General features: G+C 42.6%; 1 protein-coding gene across 7 annotated transcripts in view; it reads right to left on the bottom strand.

Moving 5' to 3' along the window:
- Window positions 1-22235, bottom strand: part of BTBD16 (BTB domain containing 16) — a 76613-nt gene extending 54378 nt beyond the window's left edge. For 2 of the 7 annotated variants that reach the window (XM_077126285.1, XM_077126289.1), the window contains exons 1-4: window positions 21933-22234; window positions 11042-11098; window positions 9825-9976; window positions 1394-1467 (exon numbers count right to left, since the gene is read on the bottom strand). In XM_077126285.1, coding sequence (XP_076982400.1) covers window positions 1394-1467; window positions 9825-9976; window positions 11042-11059 — 244 coding nt within the window. In that variant the 5' untranslated portion in view covers window positions 11060-11098; window positions 21933-22234. The other 5 variants (XM_077126287.1, XM_077126290.1, XM_077126291.1 and 2 more) reach the window with 4 other exon arrangements.
- Window positions 22236-22464: the final 229 nt, after the last annotated feature.

Below are 22464 nucleotides of genomic sequence, written 5' to 3'. Positions count from 1 at the left end.
AAGAAGGAAAATGCCCCCAGGGGAGCTTCATGAAACAAGAAGCTGGAAGAGAAAGCTAACAGACTTTGCCACGTGTCCTTCCAGCTGAGAGAGAAACCCTGAACTTCATCGGCCTCTTTTGAGTGAAGGTAACCTCTCGGTGATGCCTAAATTTGGACATTTTCATGGCCTTAGAACTGTAAATGTGCAACTTAATAAACTCCTTTTTTTAAAAGCCATTCTGTTTCAGGTACATTGCATTCCAGTAGCTAGCAAACTAAAACAAGGCAGTGGGATCATCAGAAATCCCACATTGTAGGTGTGAAATGAGATTACAATGTGAAGAAGGTTCTTTGCAAGTTGTGAAGGGCATTCAGAGTGGGAGTCTAACCTGTGTTGACTTGGATGATTAAAAAAGGAAGAGACTTTTTTAGGAGGACAGATGGGAGATCCAAGGGGGCCAGGCCAGGGAGGCATGGAGGGCCCTGGTGGGTTTATCCTGGGTTAGTATAGAGCTGGGAGAGGGGGACAGTGCAAGAGGAGAGCCCTGCCAAACAGGATCTAAAGGGCTAGAAGCCCATCTACTTATTTCTCAGCTTTGCCATTATTTGACTGTGTGATCTTGGGTATCTATTGCCTCTTCCTGTCATTGTCAGTCACCAATCTCATGATATTGTTTGGTATTGGGGTTCAGGTGGTCTACCTGTGCTGGGTTAGAAAGAATCTTACCCCATGAGGGTGATTATGGGCTGGAGCAGAACTGTGGACACATCATGTTCCCTCTCTGGAGGTTGATTTCCACTTTCAGAAAGGCAAATGTGTGGCAGATATCACAAATCGATCCCAGCGCTCTTTCTCCAGAGCCAAGAAATGGTCTTGGAATACTTCACCACTCTGGTTCATCAGAGCTGACAGATGGGAAGAAATCTACCAGCCCCCCCACTGGAAAGGAGGCTGGCTCTGATCTCGGGTTTATCCAAGAAATGTTTCTTAAAGGAATTCGTTTGCCCAGGGTCCTCAGGAGGCTCAACAAATCTTTCCCTAGCTGCATCTATCCTGATTCTCAATCCTACCTCAGAAAAGTCCTCTTGGACAGATGTGCACATCCAAGTTACACCTCATTAGAGCTCAAAGAAATGAAGGACAGCTGCCCCGTGCTTGGCGGTGCTTCTGTTCAGCCTTCCCATCCAAAGGCCATTGATTAACTTTATCATGGCCATTGTTAGCATGCAAAAATGTGTTTGCCCAGCTAGGTTTCATTCATTATGCATCTGACAAATATTGACAGGGCAACTTTGATGTTAGTGCACAAGAATGGCAGTTTACAGACTAGTGGCCAGGCCTAATGACTGGTTCCTTCCACAGAGACCAGGAGACTCCCCTGAGGTTTAATCCACTAGTGTCGAGAACTCACCTGCCTCCCCACTTTGGACAGTCTTGTTCTTGAAATTCTCAGAGAAAATCTTCTGTATTTGTGAAATGCATAACCTTAAGGATAAATGCAAAAAAATAACAACAACAAAAAAACCCTGGGGTTAAAACTGACATTTTCCCACAAATGCAACATGTACTATCCCCGTGAAAGCTTGCCAATGCACCCCATTAACCAATCTTATTCTATTTGCCCTTTGGAAGAGTTTATACAGGTCACCCTTAGTCGCTGATTTTATAAACTGTAAGCTTTGCCTGATGTTGGCTCAAAGTATTTATTCCTGTTTTCAGTTTGTGGGGAGGTCTTAATGAGAAGTTAGTTAGGCTACACCCTGGTTGTTTAATTGATACCTCTTTCAGTGAGTGCTGAGAACAAAGTCTGGTGTATAGGAGGTGCTCAATAAATAGCTGGATAAAGGAATAGAGTGTTCTACCAACTTCTGGAAAGTTAATGTGTCCAAAAAGTAAGCTCAGAATGTACTCTAACCTAGCGCAACTCTTCTATCTGGAAATGACACCACCAACCTCCAGCTGCCCAAGTCAGTATCATGGAGTGTTGTCACATCTGATCACTCACCTAGATTTGACTAAATTAAAAAAAAAAAAATGAACAGACTTTATTTTTAGAGCAGCTTTAGGTTTACAGGAAAACTGAGCAGAAAGTAGAGTTCCCACATACCCCTTCTTCCCTTATGCCCAGCCTCAGTTCCCCCAGTTATTAACATATTGCATTAGTTATGTGGTAGTTAGATTCATTTGTCAACTTGGTCAGGTGAAGATGCCTAGTTCTATCACTGTGGACATGAGCCAATGGCATGTGAACCTCATCTGTTGCTCATTACATCTGCAGTCAGCTAGGAGGCATGCCTGCTGCAAGGAATGACGCTTGACTTAATTGGCTGGTGCTTAAATGAGAGACTCAACATAGCGCAGCCAAAGCAGCTCAGAATACCTCATCTCAGCACTCGCAGCTCAGCCCAGGCCTTTGGAGATGCAGAAAGAAATCACCCCGGTGAAAGTTGTTGGAACCCAGAGGCTTGGAGAGAATGCCAGCAGAGATCACCCTGTGCCTTCCCACGTAAGAAAGAACTTCAGTTGAAAGTTAGCTGCCTTTCCTCTGAAGAACCAACAAAATAAATTCCCTTTTATTAAAAACCAACCCATCTCTGGTGTGCTACGTTTCAGCAGCTAGCAAACTAGAACAGTGTACATTTATTACAACTGATGAGTCAATTATTAATTGGTTAATTAATTAATTCCAGAGTTTACATTAGGGTTCATTATGTTGTGCAGTTTTATAGGTTCAGGCCAATACATAATGTGATGTCTCCACCATGACAGAACAAAACGATCATTTCACTGCTCGAAAAATGTCCTGGGTTCCATCTATTCATCCTTCCTCCCCTCTCCCTGAAGACCTGGCGACCACTGATCTCTTTCCTGCCTCTACAGCTGTGCCATATAGGCAGGGCCATACGCGAGGCAGCCTTTGCAGCCTGGCTTCACTCACTTAGCAATATGCATTTAGGGCTCCTTCGTGTATTTTCACGACTTGGTAGTTCATTTCTTTGTATCACTGACTAATATTCCATTGTGTGGATGATTAAATTTCATTTCAGTTCATCTGTCTCTCTTCACCTTTTTGCTTCAACCCTGCAGAGGGAGGGATCAAATAAAGCATAAATCTGGTCATGCCTCTCTCCTGCTAAAAATCCTTGAGTATTCTCCAGTGCTCCCAGGCGAAAGAATCCAAACTCCTCAGCTCAGCTCACGAGGTCTCCACTGTGCGTCTGTCTGCAGCCCGGTCCCTCAACACTCCCCACAGCCGGAGCCCCCGCTGTCTCTTACTTCACTCTCTTGTTCCCATGTTACCCAGAATGCTCTCCTCCTCCCCTTTTCACTTGATGAGATCCTGCGCATCCTTTTGGATATGCTTAATTATTGCTTTCTCCAGGGAACTGCGTTTGTGGCCCTCTGCCCTTCCTGGGATGACCTCCATTATGACTCTTTTCATAGCGTCTTGCGGTTGTCTGTTTACTTGCACTCAGCTCTGTGGTCCAGAGAGACAGATGCAGTGTTTATTCATGGCTGTAACCTCAGAACAAGCCATCGTGCAGGTGTTCCCTGATGTGTGTTGAATAAATGAATGATGCCATGTATAAGATGCTTTTCCATAAACATTATGTACCCATCATGCTGAGCAGGGAAGTAAAACAGCATTTGAGTCACATATTCACAGCCTGAGGATGGTCAGCCCCAGGCCAACCAGCCAAGGAACACTTGATGATCAAATGGACTGTGTAATGTAGTGTAAACTTTGCCAGGCTGTTTTCCAATAATCCCGGAAGCCCTCATGGGCCAGGGTGCAAGGAGGAAGGTTTGGGTGGGGGCCTGTGTCTAGAATAATATCGACTACGTGCTGCCCTTTCCAGGAGAAGAGGATGGGTCCAAGTGACTCAGCCTCAGGAAGGAGGTGGGAGTTGGAGTTGTTTATCCAACGAGAGCAGTGTAACTGACTCAAGCCACCCTCACTCCCTCTGTTGATCCCCCTGGTGCGTTGAGGCACATGCTTGGTAGCAGCTGACCAGGTCAAGAGCCCAGGCTATGATCTCAAAAAGGAGCAAAGGACTTTGGAAAATATGGGGTCATGCCGATGAGCTCAACAAACATCACGGTTATCAGCTAAGCCAGTATCCCAGACAAGGGAAGAAACAGCACTGGTTTCTCCTGGGTGTGATGGCTGGCTGTTAAGACGTATCGCTTATCGCATGGGCCTGCAGACACCAAGGGCTAGGGCTTAGTTCAGGATTGTTAGAAAAGCTAAAGAAATAAATGGCATCTGTAGGTTGTCCTCTTCCCTGGTTGAGATTAACTGGCCTTTGATGGAGAAAAGAAAAGGGAAGGGGAAAATTTTATAAATTTCTTATGGATGTATGCGTTTCTTGCAAAAAACCATTTGCAGAATGTTTGTTTTGACATTTTTAATATGTAAGACTCCTATCTGATTTACTGGGAAGAGTCATGGAGACCCAGGCCTGAGTCCCAGGCCTTCCCTTCACTGGTCATATAGCCCTAGACCAGCCTCTCGGTCTCTGCTCTCCTCTGTAAATGGAGATCTGATGTTCTGTCTGCAGTATTGGGCAAAGTAAAAGAGCTATCACTCATACAATGCTTGGCACTTGAACCTTTGTTCACTTCTTGCCTGTCCTGCTAGCATTTTTATTCACTTTAAATAATAGTCCTCAAGGGCCTGTCTTAGTTTGGATCCCCCCAAAGCAGACCCTGAGACAAGGAACTGGGAGCAAGTAGACTATTTGTGGGGAGGGAGCCAGGGCAAGGAGGATGTTGAGGAGGAGCTCATGGGAAGGGTACTGTGGAGGACAGCCGGGGCTCAGTCCCACAGTGTGGGGAGCTCTGAGAAATGGTGCATATCACACCTTGGAAGAGTCCCAAGGAGCAGCGAGAAAGAGGAGCAGTTTCCTACCAAGCCTGCTTCTCCTGTGTAGAAGGTCTCTCCTGGGAGTGGTGGGGTGGGGTGGTTTACTCGCTGGCACTCCCCAGGCCAGCCCCATGCTCAGGCTGAGCATACTCCCACAGCGGAAGAACACCTCCAAGCAGAGTTAAGGCTGGGTTGAGGAGAGAAGGGCAGACAACAAAAGTACCTGCTGGCTCAATTTCTAGATGCCATATGTGACTGTATAAGAGCTGTGTAGACTCTTGTTTGGCCTTGCCAGCTTCTACTCCCCTTTCTCCTAGTCACAGCCCCAATTTCAATTGAAGACCCCTCGCCTCCCAATACCTCCGGATCATCGGTTCAGGTACAACCCCACCCTGGGTTCTAAGAAGGGGTACGCATCTCAGGCTTAAGCCAGTTCCTGGTTTAGGGATGGGAATATATGACGTAAATGAGCCAATGAGATAGAATAACATTTTGCTGGGGATGCAGGGTGAGAGGCAGGGATTCTTCCCCTGAGAGGTAAGCCAGAGAGGAACTAGGGCTGTGTCAGCCATCATGTCCTGTGCAGAGCCTGAGAATGGAGATGGCATGGTGAAGACAGAGCCAAAAGTCGGTGAAAAACTGACTCTCGAAAGCACTGCTTCATTCCCGAATCCAGCTGAACCTGAAGCAAATCTCCCCACTGGCCTTTCTCATTATGAAAGCCAATAAATTCCTTTTTAATGCACAAACTAGCTTGGCTTGGGTCTTTTGACCTTTTCACTAGGATTCCTGCCTGATGCATGCTCTCTCTCATTGGTTATGGACACTGCACTATTGGGCTCTAGTCCCAAGGTCTCATGGAGCAGGCCTCTGGAAAAATCTAGAGGTCTTTCATTTATATGCCAGCCTCTTAGCATGACCTCCTCCCATCCTCGCAGTGAACTTGGCATAAGGGGCAAAATGGAGAAAACTCAGCCAGGGCCACCAGCCAGGTTGCAGGGAGGGTTCTGGGTCACTTCTTTTCTAAGCTTCACAAACCTCCAAGAGCCTCAAGAGGGGAGAGTTCTCTTCTCTGTGTCCTGCCTGAGCCATTCTTCCTACAGCCTGCATCTTTCTTTTAGAAGGTGGCAACACGCAGCCACAAGAGAACCCCAGCCACACTGCTTCATGAGTGTTGACTATGTGCCAGGCATGATGCAAAGCTCTTTATGTGAAGCAGGTATGCAATTCTCATAGAACCCTCATAAGGCAGCATTCCCAATTTGTAGGTAAGTAAACTAAGGCATGAGAGATGATGTTGTTTGAAAGGAAATGAGCACTTTTTCATCTTCCACCCTCCCTCCCTCCCTGCACACTGCACCCCAGTATCTGAGAATATAAACACCACAAAGAGGACCAGCAAACTGACGATCCCTCCACAATGTCTCTGCGTGACTGAGCCAGGAGCTCACTGGGTCATGACAACCCACAGACAGATACAACCAGATGGGGAGCAGGGCAGCATGGGGCTTCTGCTTTAAGAGGCATGATCGTGTCCCATCCCTGTTCTTAGGAAATGTACGTAGAAACATTAAATGTTCAAAGAGCATACTGTATATAACCTCCTCTCAAATATATAGAAAACAGATAGATAAACAGACTGAACAAGTGGGTGATGGACAACAAATTGAGAGAGAGGGAGGGAGGGAAGGAAGGGGAGGGAGGGAGAGAGGGGGGAGGGAAGGAAAGAAGTAAGGAAGGAAGAAGGAAGGGCAAATGTGGCAAAATGTTAAAAGTCGGTAGGCCTGGGTATCTGGGTAGGGGTCTGTTGGAGTTCTCTGAATGGGATTTTGCATTACTTTTGTAACTTTCCTATAAATCTCCAAGTATTTCAAAGTAAAAAGTAAAAACAAAAGAAGAAGACGGTAAAAAGAGGCTCAATTATGTCCTGGGAATAAATCGGAAACTGGGAGCTAGTTAACGCAGGTTTCCACTGTGTGTTTATACAGCTTACAAAGCCTGTAAAATATCAATTGGTCCAGTGCCTGTCTAAGTCGACAGCGCCCTCAAGTGGGAGAAGTGACAATAACCACATCACCCCATAATACTGCTTGTCGGCAGGGAGAGCTATGGAAAGTTTGGGGGCAACAAAATCATGATTTAAGATACAATTCCAGACCCTGTACGGACCTTGAAGCCTGTCATCAGACAGTTGCCTGAAATCTGAAGGTGTAGAAGCATTACCAGGAATAACTCCTTTCTGTGGGTATCCAAATTTGACAAAACTGTTATTATGCTTTCCAAGAATTTTGTTTCTCAAAACCACATGAGATCAATCCCTTATGTTGAACATAAAGAAGATATAATTTTGACATGTTACAACATGGAAGAACTGGAAAACATTATGCTCAGTGAAACAAGCAAGGTACATAAGCAGCACAAGATTGTATGATATTGCTTATAAGAGATGACCAGAAATAGCAAAATTGCAGCAATAGAAAGCAGATTAGAGATTACAGGGATTACAGGGAAGGGGGAAAGTGGCAGTGCTTGTAAAAATAAAAATTTAGAAGATTTGATTTTGTGCTAAGTGTGCTGGTTAGGTTCTGGTGTCAACTTGGCCAAATGATTATGCCCAGTTGCCTGGTCAGTCAAGCTTGGCCTGACTGTTGCAGCAAAGTGTAAGGATATTTCGTGGCAGGTTTGTTAAATCACCAGTCAGTTGACTGTACCTGTGGCTGATTACATCTGCCATCAACTAAGGTGTCTCCCAGAACAAGATAATTCAATCAGCTGAAAGTTTTTAAGGAAGAAGAGAAACTCACTGCTTTTTCAGCCAGCGAGCCTCTCCTGTGGAGTTTGTAGAGACCCTTCATCAGAGCCGCCAGCCTCATAACCTGCCCTACAGATTCTGGACTCTCCTAATTCTCACGGTTGCATGAGACACCTTGATAAATCTCATATTTAGAGATCTCTCCTGCTGGTTCTGCTTCTCTAGAGAACCCTAACACACTAAGGAAAGTCAACCTCTCTCACACAGTGGTGATGCCTCGATGGAACTAATTCTTCTCCCCTCCCTGTGTTCACCTCTTGCCTGAGAACTGAGACATTTCTCTTCACAAAGGGATGGAGTGTACTTCCTGCCACTTCACTTTGACTTTGGCCATGTGACATGCATTGGCCAATGGGATGTTAGAGTACATGATGTGGCCAAAAGCTTGGAAAGTGCCTGTGCAACTCAGGTTGCTTCTGAGTGCCCGTTTTCCCCATGAGAAGATCATGCCAGGTGGCCCAGGTCCCAGGAGGAGGAGGAGAGCCTTGTGGAGCTGAGCCGAGCTGCCCCAGCCACACTAGGCCTGGATGAGCTAACCTCAGACTCATGAGTGGTCAGCCTGCCCAGAGCACCCAACGGTCTCAGTCTGCTCCAGACCCATGCTTTTCCAGCTTCACAAAGGAGAGAGGTAGATCTGTAAAGCTTGTCCCTAGAAAACGCTGACCAGACAAGTTCCCCTGTATCAGTTGTGTTGGGGCTCAGGAACTCAGAGGCCAATTGAAAGATGGGATTACTGATTGGCAGAGTGAGGGGGACAGGCAGAGGATAGGTCCCCAACAATGAACTCACCAGGATCAATGACTAGACTTGTTGCTACAGAGATAATAGTTCCATTTATTGAGCAGTTCTTATTTGCCAGAAACAGTGCCAAGCATTTTCAGTATAATGCCTGATTTAATCTTTAAGGAAGGTATTGTTATTACCATTTCACAGATGAAGAAACTGAGGCTCAGTAAGTCTAAGCCACTTGTCTAAAGGTCACAGAACTAGTAAAGGGAGGAGTAGTGATTCCAACCTTACTTCATAGACACTTTTAATAGTCCTGATGCCCAGCAGTGACTGTCTTTGTCTTCAGGTTTTTGTACCCCACCATCCAGGATGCTGTCCCTAGCTTTGCTCAGTGATTCTGTAAACCAACTCCTGGAGACCTAAGCTCCTGCTGCCCAGCCCACCTCAATGAGTTTTTTGGATCAGTTTGCTTATATTCCTAGGCCCAGCTCTAGCTCCTGCTTCCCCAGCTTGCCCCCTGCACTAAGGAACATAGCTTTTGGCAAACCTCTAAGATTTCTTCTGGACTCTAACCAAACCAAACATAAAAAGTAAATTTAAAATTGCTTAAGGCCATCAATGTCAACAATGAAATTTTCTTAGGATGGGATCACTGGGGAATTTAGACACGAAATTCAAATGGCTTTTGATTCATTCCAATATATGTATTGTCATTGCTTGGGCTGGGGAGAGAGGGCACCATGGTAGGGAGGGAAGATTTGGTTACTTGCTCAGTAGACATCACCCAAGCAGCTCTGATGTGGCCCCAAGGATACAGCCCAGTCTCTTGGGTACGATGGACTGCAGGCTCACAAGCCAGATGTGCCAGCCAGGGAGGGCAGTGACATCAAGCCAGATACAAAGAACCAGGGAAATGAAGTGTTCCTGCTGCAATGGGGTCCAGTTCTGTATTCCAGGAGGGGCAAGAGGAAACCCAGTACAGAGACGTGTCGCCCTAGCTTGCTGCTCAGATCATCATGGGGTGAAGGGAGGGTCCAGCTTTCATGACTGGAAAGTGTACTGAGTGCTAGGATAGGCATTCGTGAGAGGTATCTCAACTCTGAGCCAGGAATTTCTGATTTGCTCATCAGCAAATCAGTTGGTCCCTAGATGATAAATGTATAATATAACTCTGCTAGGGCCCAAAGTTCCCAACGCAAAGAAAAATCTAGAAAAAAAAGTCAGTCTCTCGCTACACTTTTATCGTAACCAGCAAACATTCTTGGAGGAAGAAGTCACTGCTGACCCTGCCCGTCCATAAGGGATGGTCCTAGAGGGAGCTTTCCTTGCATATGTGCCTTAAATCGACCCTCTTCCCAGTGGCCCATCTTTTGGGTATCTTCCCAGAGCACCCAATGGGCCTCAGCCTGCCACGGGGCCATCAATCCTTCCTACCTGTCTGGGTTCTTCAGAACTTCCTCAAAGTCTACATTCAAAGCCTTGAACATCTGGGAAAGTGCCAGGAGGTCTCCGGAGAAAGGATCTCTGGGGAAACGCCATCGGTTGGTCGAGCCAACCATCTGGCGCGCCAGCCGGGATTTCTGCTGCTTGTTAACAGAGAAAGAGAGGAATTCTCCTTTTAACTTCACACAGAGGTCAGATTTCCCAACTTGTGTACAGCAGGAAGAAAATAAAGAAATTTTTCATGCTGGTTTTTCTCCAATTATGGTGAATATCTCTCATAGGGAATCCTTTCAAGACAGGTATACTGTATTTTGGCTACAAAGTAATTTGGAACTGAGAACCTAGGACAGGAGGTGTCAGAGGCAAAAAATCAGGGAGAAGGATGGTTTCTGTGAAAGTAGCACTGAAGAATCCTCAAACAGGGATAGATTATGCTTTGAGAAACTGTTAAGTACTCATCCTAATTTATGTTTGGGAGAAATGATAAATTGAGATCTTGGGTGGAGACTTTTACTTCTAAATCTACTCGAGGTTGCAGGGCTTCGGGAATTTCAAGGAAACAGAACACCCAATGTGGATGTAAACTGGACTTGATGGCTTAAGGAAAACTAGCGAGGGAAGGAGCACCAGTGAGGGATCTTTAGGCACGATGCAATTGAAGTGAAACTGCACCAAGTGCCAATAGGGTGGTGGGGACACCATGGGTCTTGGGATAGAGGCTTCAAATTCAAATCTTGCTACTTCACTCACTAGTTTGGCCTTGGGCAAGTCATCTAACCTTTTAAGCTTTTTTGTCTTCCTATGTAAAAGGGAATGGTGACAATGATCATGAGAAGGAAAATGGTGATGATGATGATGATGGTAGTGATGAAAATGCCTTGCTTCCAGAGTTGTTAAAGGATAAAATAAAGTAGAATTTGGGAAATGTCCTTATGTAGTGCTTAGGACATGGTGGGTGATTACAACTGTTTCTGGAATCTGAATCTAAATGAAACCATGCTATAGCGTGGGACATGAATGAAGGACAGCTCGGATGTGGGGCTGCTCTCTGTTTTCCAGACAGTGGATAAGCTTTTCCCAGGAGCCAAAAGCTTGTGGTTCTCAGTGGTGTAGAACCAAGCCCCCATGGAAGCTTGGCAAGTCAACTCTAGCCAAGCACTCCTTCCCCTTTGCACTACCTGACCTTCTGGTGAAAATGATCGACTTACCGGGTTTAACATTTTCATAAATGATGATGGAGATTACCCAGCGGGAAAGATAAGCACCTGGAAGACAAAAGAGGTAAAGTTTAAATTTTTAAAGTTCTCCAAAGGATCTTTTCAAAGTATTATGGAAGAGACTGACCTAATAGCCTATATTTTTAGTGGCCATTATATCTAGTGAGCAAATGTACATCAGTAAATATTTAACAATATCTGCATGGTATTTCCTACTGTAGGCACATCATAATTTATTAAAATATTCTCACTGATGGTCACTCGGGTTGTTTTCCATATTTTTCTCCCACAAAACAATGCTGCAATAAATACATGCACACACACACACAGAGGTTTCTATATATAGATGGATCTGTTATCTAGATCTATATTTGTACTATATATGTGTATGTGTATCACTACTTTTATCTCTATGAACTAGATTCGTCAAAGAAGAATTATGTCAGAAGACATGTATCTTTAGGTTAAATAGATAATGCCAACTCACTTTGCCAAAAATTATAGCAATTCACAATCATGCCACGAAAAGTGATTTTCCCCACACCATCTCCAAAACTAAGTATTATCATTTTATTTATTTTTGCCAATCTGATGAGTGGTGAGTGGTGTCAGCTTATTATTTTGTTACTCTGATCGATCACCAGCAAGTCTGAGTAGAATTTCATGTGTTTATTAGCCTTTTATACTTCCTAATTGCCTACTCATAGACTTTTCCCGTTTTCTTGTTGGATTGCTGTAACTTTCTTAGCATGTGTCAGGAGCTGTTTATATAGTTGGGACACTAACATTTTTTCTGCTACATGTGTTGTAAATATTTTCCCCAGTGTATCATTTGTCTTTTGACTGCTTGTATTATACAAACTGGCAAATTAGGTATGGAAATATGTCAATGACGTTGATTTTCTTTTTACAATCCTTCATTTAAAAACTTGTATATGGACTTCTGGAGAAGATGGCGGCTTAGTAAGATGCGCGGATCTTAGTTCCTCCTCCAGAACAGCTACTAGGGGAGTAGAAACGATACAGAACAGCTCCCAGAGCCACGACAGAGATCAAAAAAACAGCGTACCCCATCCTGGAACGGCTGACTGGCTGAGAGAACCCTCTCCGGTGAGATCGCCGAGGGGCGCAGGCTTCACCGGGCGGGGCGGCAAGAAGCCGGAGTTCCTCCCTTCCCCCTTCCCGGGCCGGCTGGGAGAATTGGACAGGCGGTCCCCTCAAGACGCGGCGGCTGGCACCCACACCACGTGCGGCCCCCCGGACCAACTGAGAGAATTGATTCGGAAATCCCCAGGCCGCGGAGAACGGTGACGGGGGGGGCCTTCCAAACACGTGACTCCCCGGGAACGGTGCACTCTCCCGGGCGGGCCGTGGTGGCTGGCGCCCTCCCGCCACGCTTGGCGCCCTGGGCCGACTAGGAAATTCGGACGGGCGCTCTCCCGGGCTGCGGCGGCTGGCAACCCTCCCTGCGTTCGGACCCTGGGCCGGCTGGCACTCTTCCAAGCCACTTCGGCTGGCGAACCTCCCCGACGGCGAGAGTTTTCCAAAGTTAAAGGACCCACAGCACCTTTTACTGGTGGGACCCGCAGACAAACGTATGCCATGAACGCCAACTACTGGGCAGGATAAGAAAAACAGAACACAGAGATTTCACAGAAAAATTTTCCAAACTGTTGAATCCAAAACCCAGGGAAATCTGACTAAATGCCCAGACACCAGCAGAAGATAACGGATCATGCTCAGAAAATTGAAAATACGGCCCAGTCAAAGGAACAAACCAATAGTTCAAATGAGATACAGGAGCTGAGACAACTAATGCTGAATATACGAACAGAAATGGAAAACCTCTTCAAAAACGAAATCGATAAATTGAGGGAGGACATGAAGAAGACATGGGCTGAACAAAAAGAAGAAATAGAAAAACTGAAAAATCAAATCACAGAGCTTATGAAGTGAAGGATAAAGTAGAAAAGATGGAAAAAACAATGGATACCTACAATGATAGATTTAAAAAGACAGAAGATAGAATTAGTGATTTGGAGGATGGAACATCTGAATTCCAAAAAGAAACAGAAACTATCGGGAAAAGAATGGAAAAATTTGAACAAGGTATCAGGGAACTCAAGGACAATATGAACCACACAAATATATGTGCTGTGGGTGTCCCAGAAGGAGAAGAGAAGGGAAAAGGAGGAGAAAAACTAATGGAAGAAATTATCACTGAAAACTTCCCAACTCTTATGAAAGACCTAAAATTACAGATCCAAGAAGTGCAGCGCACCCCAAAGAGATTAGACCCAAATAGGCGTTCTCCAAGACACTTACTAGTTAGAATGTCAGAGGTCAAAGAGAAAGAGAGGATATTGAAAGCAGCGAGAGAAAAACAATCCATCACATACAAGGGAAACCCAATAAGACTATGTGTAGATTTCTCAGCAGAAACCATGGAGGCTAGAAGACAGTGAGATGATATATTTAATTTATTAAAAGAGAAAAACTGCCAACCAAGACTCCTATATCCAGCAAAATTGTCCTTCAAAAATGAGGGAGAAATTAAAACATTTATAGACAAAAAGTCACTGAGAGAATTTGTGACCAAGAGACCAGCTCTGCAAGAAATACTAAAGGGAGCACTAGAGTCAGATACGAAAAGACAGAAGAGAGAGGTATGGAGAAGAGTGTACAAAGAAGGAAAGTCAGATATGATATACATAATACAAAAGGCAAAATGTTAGAGGAAAATATTATCCAAACAGTAATAACACTAAATGTTAATGGACCGAATTCCCCAATCAAAAGACACAGATTGGCAGAATGGTTTAAAAAACAGGATCCTTCTATATGCTGTCTACAGGAAACACATCTTAGACCCAAAGATAAACATAGGTTGAAAGTGAAAGGTTGGGAAAAGATATTTCATGCAAATAACAACCAGAAAAGAGCAGGAGTGGCTATACTAATATCCAACAAATTAGACTTCAAATGTAAAACAGTTAAAAGAGACAAAGAAGGACACTATCTACTAATAAAAGGAACAATTCAACAAGAAGACATAACAATCATAAATATTTACGCACCGAACCAGAATGCCCCAAAATACGTAAGGAATACACTGCAAACACTGAAAAGGGAAATAGACACATATACCATAATAGTTGGAGACTTCAATTCACCACTCTCATCAATGGACAGAACATCTAGACAGAGGATCAATAAAGAAATAGAGAATCTGAATATTACTATAAATGAGCTAGACTTAACAGACATTTATAGGACATTACATCCCACAACAGCAGGATACACCTTTTTCTCAAGTGCTCATGGATCATTCTCAAAGATAGACCATATGCTGGGTCACAAAGCAAGTCTTAACAAATTTAAAAAGATTGAAATCATACACAACACTTTCTCGGATCATAAAGGAATGAAGTTGGAAATCAATAATAGGCGGAGTGCCAGAAAATTCACAAATACATGGAGGCTCAACAACACACTCTTAAACAACGAGTGGGTCAAAGAAGAAATTGCAAGAGAAATTAGCAAATACCTCGAGGCGAATGAAAATGAAAACACAACATATCAAAACTTATGGGATGCAGCAAAGGCAGTGCTAAGAGGGAAATTTATTGCCCTAAATGCCTATATCAGAAAAGAAGAAAAGGCAAAAATGCAGGAATTAACTGTCCACTTGGAAGAACTGGAGAAAGAACAGCAAACTAATCCCAAAGCAAGCAAAAGGAAAGAAATAACAAAGATCAGAGCAGAAATAAATGAAATTGAAAACATGAAAACAATAGAGAAAATCAATAAGACCAGAAGTTGGTTCTATGAGAAAATCAACAAGATTGATGGGCCCTTAGCAAGATTGACAAAAAGAAGAAGAGAGAGGATGCAAATAAATAAGATTAGAAATGAAAGAGGAGACATAACTACTGACCTCACAGAAATAAAGGAGGTAATAACAGGATACTATGAACAACTTTACGCTAATAAATACAACAATTTAGAAGAAATGGACAGGTTCCTGGAAAGACAGGAACAACCAACTTTGACTCAAGAAGAAATAGACGACCTCAACAAACCAATCACAAGTAAAGAGATTGAATTAGTTATTCAAAACCTCCCTAAAAAGAAAAGTCCAGGACCAGACGGCTTCACATGTGAATTCTATCAAACATTCCAGAAAGAATTAGTACCTACTCTCCTCAAACTCTTCAACATAATCGAAGTGGAGGGAAAACTACCTAATTCATTCTATGAAGCCAACATCACCCTCATACCAAAACCAGGCAAAGATATTACAAAAAAAGAAAACTACAGACCAATCTCTCTAATGAATACAGATGCAAAAATCCTCAATAAAATTCTAGCAAATCGTATCCAACAACACATTAAAAGAATTATACATCATGACCAAGTAGGATTCATCCCAGGTATGCAAGGATGGTTCAACATAAGAAAATCAATTAATGTAATACACCATATCAACAAATCAAAGCAGAAAAATCACATGATCATCTCAATTGATGCAGAGAAGGCATTTGACAAGATTCAACATCCTTTCCTGCTGAAAACACTTCAAAAGATAGGAATACAAGGGAACTTCCTTAAAATGATAGAGGGACTATATGAAAAACCCACAGCTAATATCATCCTCAATGGGGAAAAATTGAAAACTTTCCCCCTAAGATCAGGAACAAGACAAGGATGTCCACTATCACCACTATTATTCAACATTGTGTTGGAAGTTCTAGCCAGAGCAATTAGGCAAGAAAAAGAAATACAAGGCATCAAAATTGGAAAGGAAGAAGTAAAACTATCACTGTTTGCAGACGATATGATACTATATGTAGAAAACCCAGAAAAATCCACAACAAAATTACTAGAGCTAATAAATGAGTACAGCAAAGTAGCAGGCTACAAGATCAACATTCAAAAATCTGTAGCTTTTCTATACACTAGTAATGAACAAGCTGAGGTAGAAATCAAGAAACGAATCCCATTTACAATCGCAACTAAAAGAATAAAATACCTAGGAATAAATTTAACCAAAGAGACAAAAAACCTATATAAAGAAAACTACAAAAAACTGTTAAAAGAAATCACAGAAGACCTAAATAGATGGAAGGGCGTACCGTGTTCATGGATTGGAAGACTAAATATAGTTAAGATGTCAATCCTACCTAAATTGATTTACAGATTCAATGCAATACCAATCAAAATCCCAACGACATATTTTTCAGAAATAGAAAAACCAATAAGCAAATTTATCTGGAAGGGCAGGGTACCCCGAATTGCTAAAAACATCTTGAGGAAAAAAAACGAAGCTGGAGGTCTCGCGCTGCCTGACTTTAAGGCATATTATGAAGCCACAGTGGTCAAAACAGCATGGTATTGGCATAAAGATAGATATGTCGACCAATGGAATCGAATAGAGTGCTCAGATATAGACCCTCTCATCTATGGACATTTGATCTTTGATAAGGCAGTCAAGCCAACTCACCTGGGACAGAACAGTCTCTTCAATAAATGGTGCCTAGAGAACTGGATATCCATATGCAAAAGAATGAAAGAAGACCCATCTCTCACACCCTATACAAAAGTTAACTCAAAATGGATCAAAGATCTAAACATTAGGTCTAAGACCATAAAACAGTTAGAGGAAAATGTTGGGAGATATCTTATGGATCTTACAACTGGAGGTGGTTTTATGGACCTTAAACCTAAAGCAAGAACACTGAAGAAGGAAATAAATAAATGGGAGCTTCTCAAAATTAAACACTTTTGTGCATCAGAGAACTTCATCAAGAAAGTAGAAAGACAGCCTACACAATGGGAGACAATATTTGGAAATGACATATCAGATAAGGGTCTAGTATCCAGAATTTACAAAGAGATTATTCAACTCAACAACAAAAAGACAGCCAACCCAATTACAAAATGGGAAAAAGACTTAAACAGACACCTACCAGAAGAAGAAATACGGATGGCCAAGAGGCACATGAAGAGATGCTCAATGTCCCTGGCCATTAGAGAAATGCAAATCAAAACCACAATGAGATATCATCTCACACCCACCAGAATGGCCATTATCAACAAAACAGAAAATGACAAGTGCTGGAGAGGATGCGGAGAAAGAGGCACACTTATTCACTGTTGGTGGGAATGTCAAAGGGTGCAACCACTGTGGAAGGCAGTTTGGCGGTTCCTCAAAAAGCTGAATATAGAATTGCCATACGACCCAGCAATACCATTGCTAGGTATCTACTCAAAGGACTTAAGGGCAAAGACACAAACGGACATTTGCACACCAATGTTTATAGCAGCGTTATTTACAATTGCAAAGAGATGGAAACAGCCAAAATCTCCATCAACAGAAGAGTGGCTAAACAAACTGTGGTATATACATACGATGGAATATTATGCAGCTTTAAGACAAGATAAACTTGTGAACCATGTAATAACATGGATGGACCTAGAGAATATTATGCTGAGCGAATCCAGCCAAAAACTAAAGGACAAATACTGTATGGTCCCACTGTTGTGAACGGACATTCGAGAATAAACTTGAAATATGTCATTGGTAACAGAGTTCAGCAGGAGTTAGAAACAGGGTAAGACAATGGGTAATTGAAGCTGAAGGGATACAGATTGTGCAACAGGACTAGATACAAAAACTCAAAAATGGACAGCACAATAATACCTAATTGTAAAGTAATCATGTTAAAATACTGAATGAAGCTGCATCTGAGCTATAGGGTTTTTTTTTGTTTTCGTTTGCTTGTTGGTTTGTTTGTTGTTGTTGTTTTTTACTATTACTACTACTTTTATTTCTTTTCTTTATATTAACATTTTATAGCTTTTTCTGTTGTGTTGCTAGTTCCTCTAAACTGATGCAAATGTACTAAGAAACAATGATCATGCATCTATGTGATGATGTTAAGAATTACTGAGTGCATATGTAGAATGGTATGATTTCTAAATGTTGTGTTAATTTCTTTTTTTTCTTTCCGTTAATAAAAAAAAAAAAAAAAAAAAAAAAGAAGAAGAGAGAGGATGCAAATAAATAAGATCAGAAATGGAAGAGGAGACATAACCACTGACCTCACAGAAATAAAGGAGGTAATAACAGGATACTATGAACAACTTTACGCTAATAAATACAACAATTTAGAGGAAATGGACGGGTTCCTGGAAAGACATGAGCAACCAACTTTGACTCAAGAAGACATAGATGACCTCAACAAACCAATCACAAGTAAAGAAATTGAATTAGTCGTTCAAAAGCTTCCTAAAAAGAAAAGTCCAGGACCAGACGGCTTCACATGTGAATTCTATCAAACATTCCAGAAAGAATTAGTACCAACTCTCCTCAAACTCTTCAAAAAAATTGAAGTGGAGGGAAAACTACCTAATTCATTCTATGAAGCCAACATCACCCTCATACCAAAACCAGGCAAAGATATCACAAAAAAAGAAAACTACAGACCAATCTCTCTAATGAATATAGATGCAAAAATCCTCAATAAAATTCTAGCAAATCGTATCCAACAACACATTAAAAGAATTATACATCATGACCAAGTAGGATTCATCCCAGGTATGCAAGGGCGGTTCAACAGAAGAAAATCAATTAATGTAATACACCATATCAACAAATCAAAGCAGAAAAATCACATGATCATCTCAATTGATGCAGAGAAGGCATTTGACAAGATTCAACATCCTTTCCTGTTGAAAACACTTCAAAAGATAGGAATACAAGGGAACTTCCTTAAAATGATAGAGGGAATATATGAAAAACCCACAGCTAATATCATCCTCCATGGGGAAAAACTGAAAACTTTCCCCCTAAGACAGGAACAAGACAAGGATGTCCGCTATCACCACTATTATTCAACATCGTGTTGGAGGTTCTAGCCAGAGCAATTAGACAAGAAAAAGAAATACAAGGCATCAAAATTGGAAAGGAGAAGTAAAACTATCACTGTTTGCAGACGATATGATACTATACGTCGAAAACCCAGAAAAATCCACAACAAAACTACTAGAGCTAATAAATGAGTACAGCAAAGTAGCAGGTTACAAGATCAACATTCAAAAATCTGTAGCATTTCTATACACTAGCAATGAACAAGCTGAGGGGGAAATCAAGAAACGAATCCCATTTACAATCGCAACTAAAAGAATAAAATACCTAGGAATAAATTTAACTAAAGAGACAAAAAACCTATATAAAGAAAACTACAAAAAACTGCTAAAAGAAATCACAGAAGACCTAAATAGATGGAAGGGCATACCGTGTTCATGGATTGGAAGACTAAATATAGTTAAGATGTCAATCCTACCTAAATTGATATACAGATTCAATGCAACACCAATAAAAATCCCAACAACTTATTTTTCAGAAATAGAAAAACCAATAAGCAAATTTATCTGGAAGGGCAGGGTGCCCCGAATTGCTAAAAACATCTTGAGGAAAAAAAACAAAGCTGGAGGTCTCGCGCTGCCTGACTTTAAGGCATATTATGAAGCCACAGTGGTCAAAACAGCATGGTATTGGCATAAAGATAGATATATCGACCAATGGAATCGAATAGAGTGCTCAGATATAGACCCTCTCATCTATGGACATTTGATCTTTGATAAGGCAGTCAAGCCAACTCACCTGGGACAGAACAGTCTCTTCAATAAATGGTGCCTAGAGAACTGGATATCCATATGCAAAAGAATGAAAGAGGACCCATATCTCACACCCTAAACAAAAGTTAAATCAAAATGGATTAAAGATCTAAACATTAGGTCTAAGACCATAAAACAGTTAGAGGAAAATGTTGGGAGATACCTTATGAAACTTACAATGGAGGCGGTTTTATGGACCTTAAACCTAAAGCAAGAGCACTGAAGAAGGAAATAAATAAATGGGAGCTCCTCAAAATTAAACACTTTTGTGCATCAAAGAACTTCATCAAGAAAGTAGAAAGACAGCCTACACAATGGGAGACAATATTTGGAAATGACATATCAGATAAAGCTCTAGTATCCAGAATTTATAAAGAGATTGTTCAACTCAACAACAAAAAGACAGCCAACCCAATTACAAAATGGGAAAAAGACTTGAACAGACAACTATTAGAAGAGGAAATACAAATGGCCAAAAGGCACATGAAGAGATGCTCAATATCCCTGGCCATTAGAGAAATGCAAATCAAAACCACAATGAGATATCATCTCACACCCACCAGAATGGCCATTATCAACAAAACAGAAAATGACAAGTGCTGGAGAGGATGCGGAGAAAGAGGCACACTTATCCACTGTTGGTGGGAATGTCAAATGGTGCAACCACTGTGGAAGGCAGTTTGACGGTTCCTCAAAAAGCTGAATATAGAATTGCCATACGACCCAGCAATACCATTGCTGGGAATCTACTCAAAGGACTTCAGGGCAAAGACACAAACAGACATCTGCATGCTAATGTTTATAGCAGCGTTATTTACAATTGCAAAGAGATGGAAACAGCCAAAATGTCCATTAACAGACGAGTGGCTAAACAAACTGTGGTATATACTTACGATGGAATATTATGCAGCTTTAAGGCAGGATAAACTTATGAAGCATGTAATAACATGGATGGACCTAGAGAACATTATGCTGAGTGAGTCTAGCCAAAAACTAAAAGACAAATACTGTATGGTCCCACTGATGTGAACCGACATTCGAGAATAAACTTGGAATATGTCATTGGTAACAGAGTCCAGCAGGAGTTAGAAACAGGGTAAGATAATGGGTAACTGGAGCTGAAGGGATACAGACTGTGCAGCAGGACTAGATACAAAAACTCTAAAATGGACAACACAATAATACCTAATTGTAAAGTAATCATGTTAAAACACTGAATGAAGCTGCATCTGAGCTATAGGTTTTTCTGTTGTTGTTGTTTTGTTTTTTGTTTGTTTTTGTCTGTCTGGTTGTTTTTTTTTTCATTGCTTTTATTTTTTTTCTCTATATTAACATTCTATATCTTTTTCTGTTGTGTTGCTAGTTCTTCTAAACCAATGCAAATGTACTAAGAAACGATGATCATGCATCTATGTGATGATGTTAAGAATTACTGATTGCATATGTAGAATGGTATGATTTCTAAATGTTGGGTTAATTTCTTCTCTCCGTTAATTAATAAAAAAATAAATAAATAGAAGAGAAAAACCTAAAAAAAAAACAAAACTTGTATATGAAATAGTTTTTTTAATGGCTGGATTTCTATCTTGTATAAGGTTTCTCCCACCCCACAGTTCAAACATAACATTCTTCTTCAATCTATTTCCAAAAAAAGTCTTTTGACTCCCCTTCTTAAAGCACTTCACCAGCTTCCCCTTGCCTTTCTGTATAAACCTTCAAACTCTCAACATGGCTTAAGGGAATCTGAGAAGAGAGAAATGCTACCTTCTAAAGTAGACCTTGCAGGTTCGGAATTAAGCACACTTGGGCGAAGACTTTCTGTGCACCTGGGCAGTACACTAGCCGGAGAGGGAGGCTGAGGGTGTGGACTGAGGTCCTGAAGACCCCATCTTTGACTCAATGCCCAAAGCCTTTGTAGCTGATCTTGAAATCCAGAATCCCAATGGCCGGGAATCTCTACTCTCTCATCACACCGGGCTGCCCTTCTGTGGGCTCTGAGAGTCAGTTCCCAAGCGGCTCTGAGTGGGTGGGAGGCCCTCGCGATGGCCCCTGGCCCCCAGGCCCTTCCTGCTTTCCATGGCCAAGGGCAGCCCTGAGGCCCTGAAGCCCTGCCCTGCCAGGCTGACCAGATGGAGCCAAGTCCAGACAGCCCTTGTGACGGAGAATGTCCTTCTTTGTCTCTAAAACGGATTCAACGTACCGGCCAGACTTAGCGCTCTGAAGCCGCAGTGTGCACCGGGCTCACGTTTACAGGGGGCGCTGGCTAGGCGGAGGGGCTGTCATGGCAGGGGTCTCCGCGGTGCGCTCCACAGCTCTGGAGGACAGACGCGCTGCGGTCGGTCACCTTCTGCGGCTGGACCCGAAGGCTCTCATGCCGTATAGGGCTCACCCTTTTCTTTTCGGCCCAGGGGCTTTGGCCCGACAGCTTGCCTTTGCTTTCCTCGGGGGCCCGTTGCCGACACCACGGCAACCTCGGGCTGTTCCGAGCACTTCCGGTTCCGGGTCAGCACAGGCCGGGGCTGTGCCGGCGGCTCCCGCTGAGGGGACGCGCGCTCCTTCAGGCCCTGGGCAAGCACCTCGCAGGGTCTGTCCAGCCTCGCTCCCCGGGAAGCGCTGCCCCGCTGTCTCCGCTTGACGTGGAGAGGCTGGGAGGGCCTCTGCAAGCGCTTCAGTGAGACGGCCTCAAGCTGCACCTGTAAAAGGCCGAGCTCGGACTAGAAGGTCCTCAGACC

The sequence above is a fragment of the Tamandua tetradactyla genome, chromosome 13, assembly GCF_023851605.1.
Source record: "Tamandua tetradactyla isolate mTamTet1 chromosome 13, mTamTet1.pri, whole genome shotgun sequence".
In the NCBI taxonomy this organism is placed as follows: domain Eukaryota; kingdom Metazoa; phylum Chordata; class Mammalia; order Pilosa; family Myrmecophagidae; genus Tamandua; species Tamandua tetradactyla.
The sequence above is the reverse complement of the archived record's forward strand: the minus strand, read 5'-3'. Positions and strand labels throughout refer to the sequence as shown.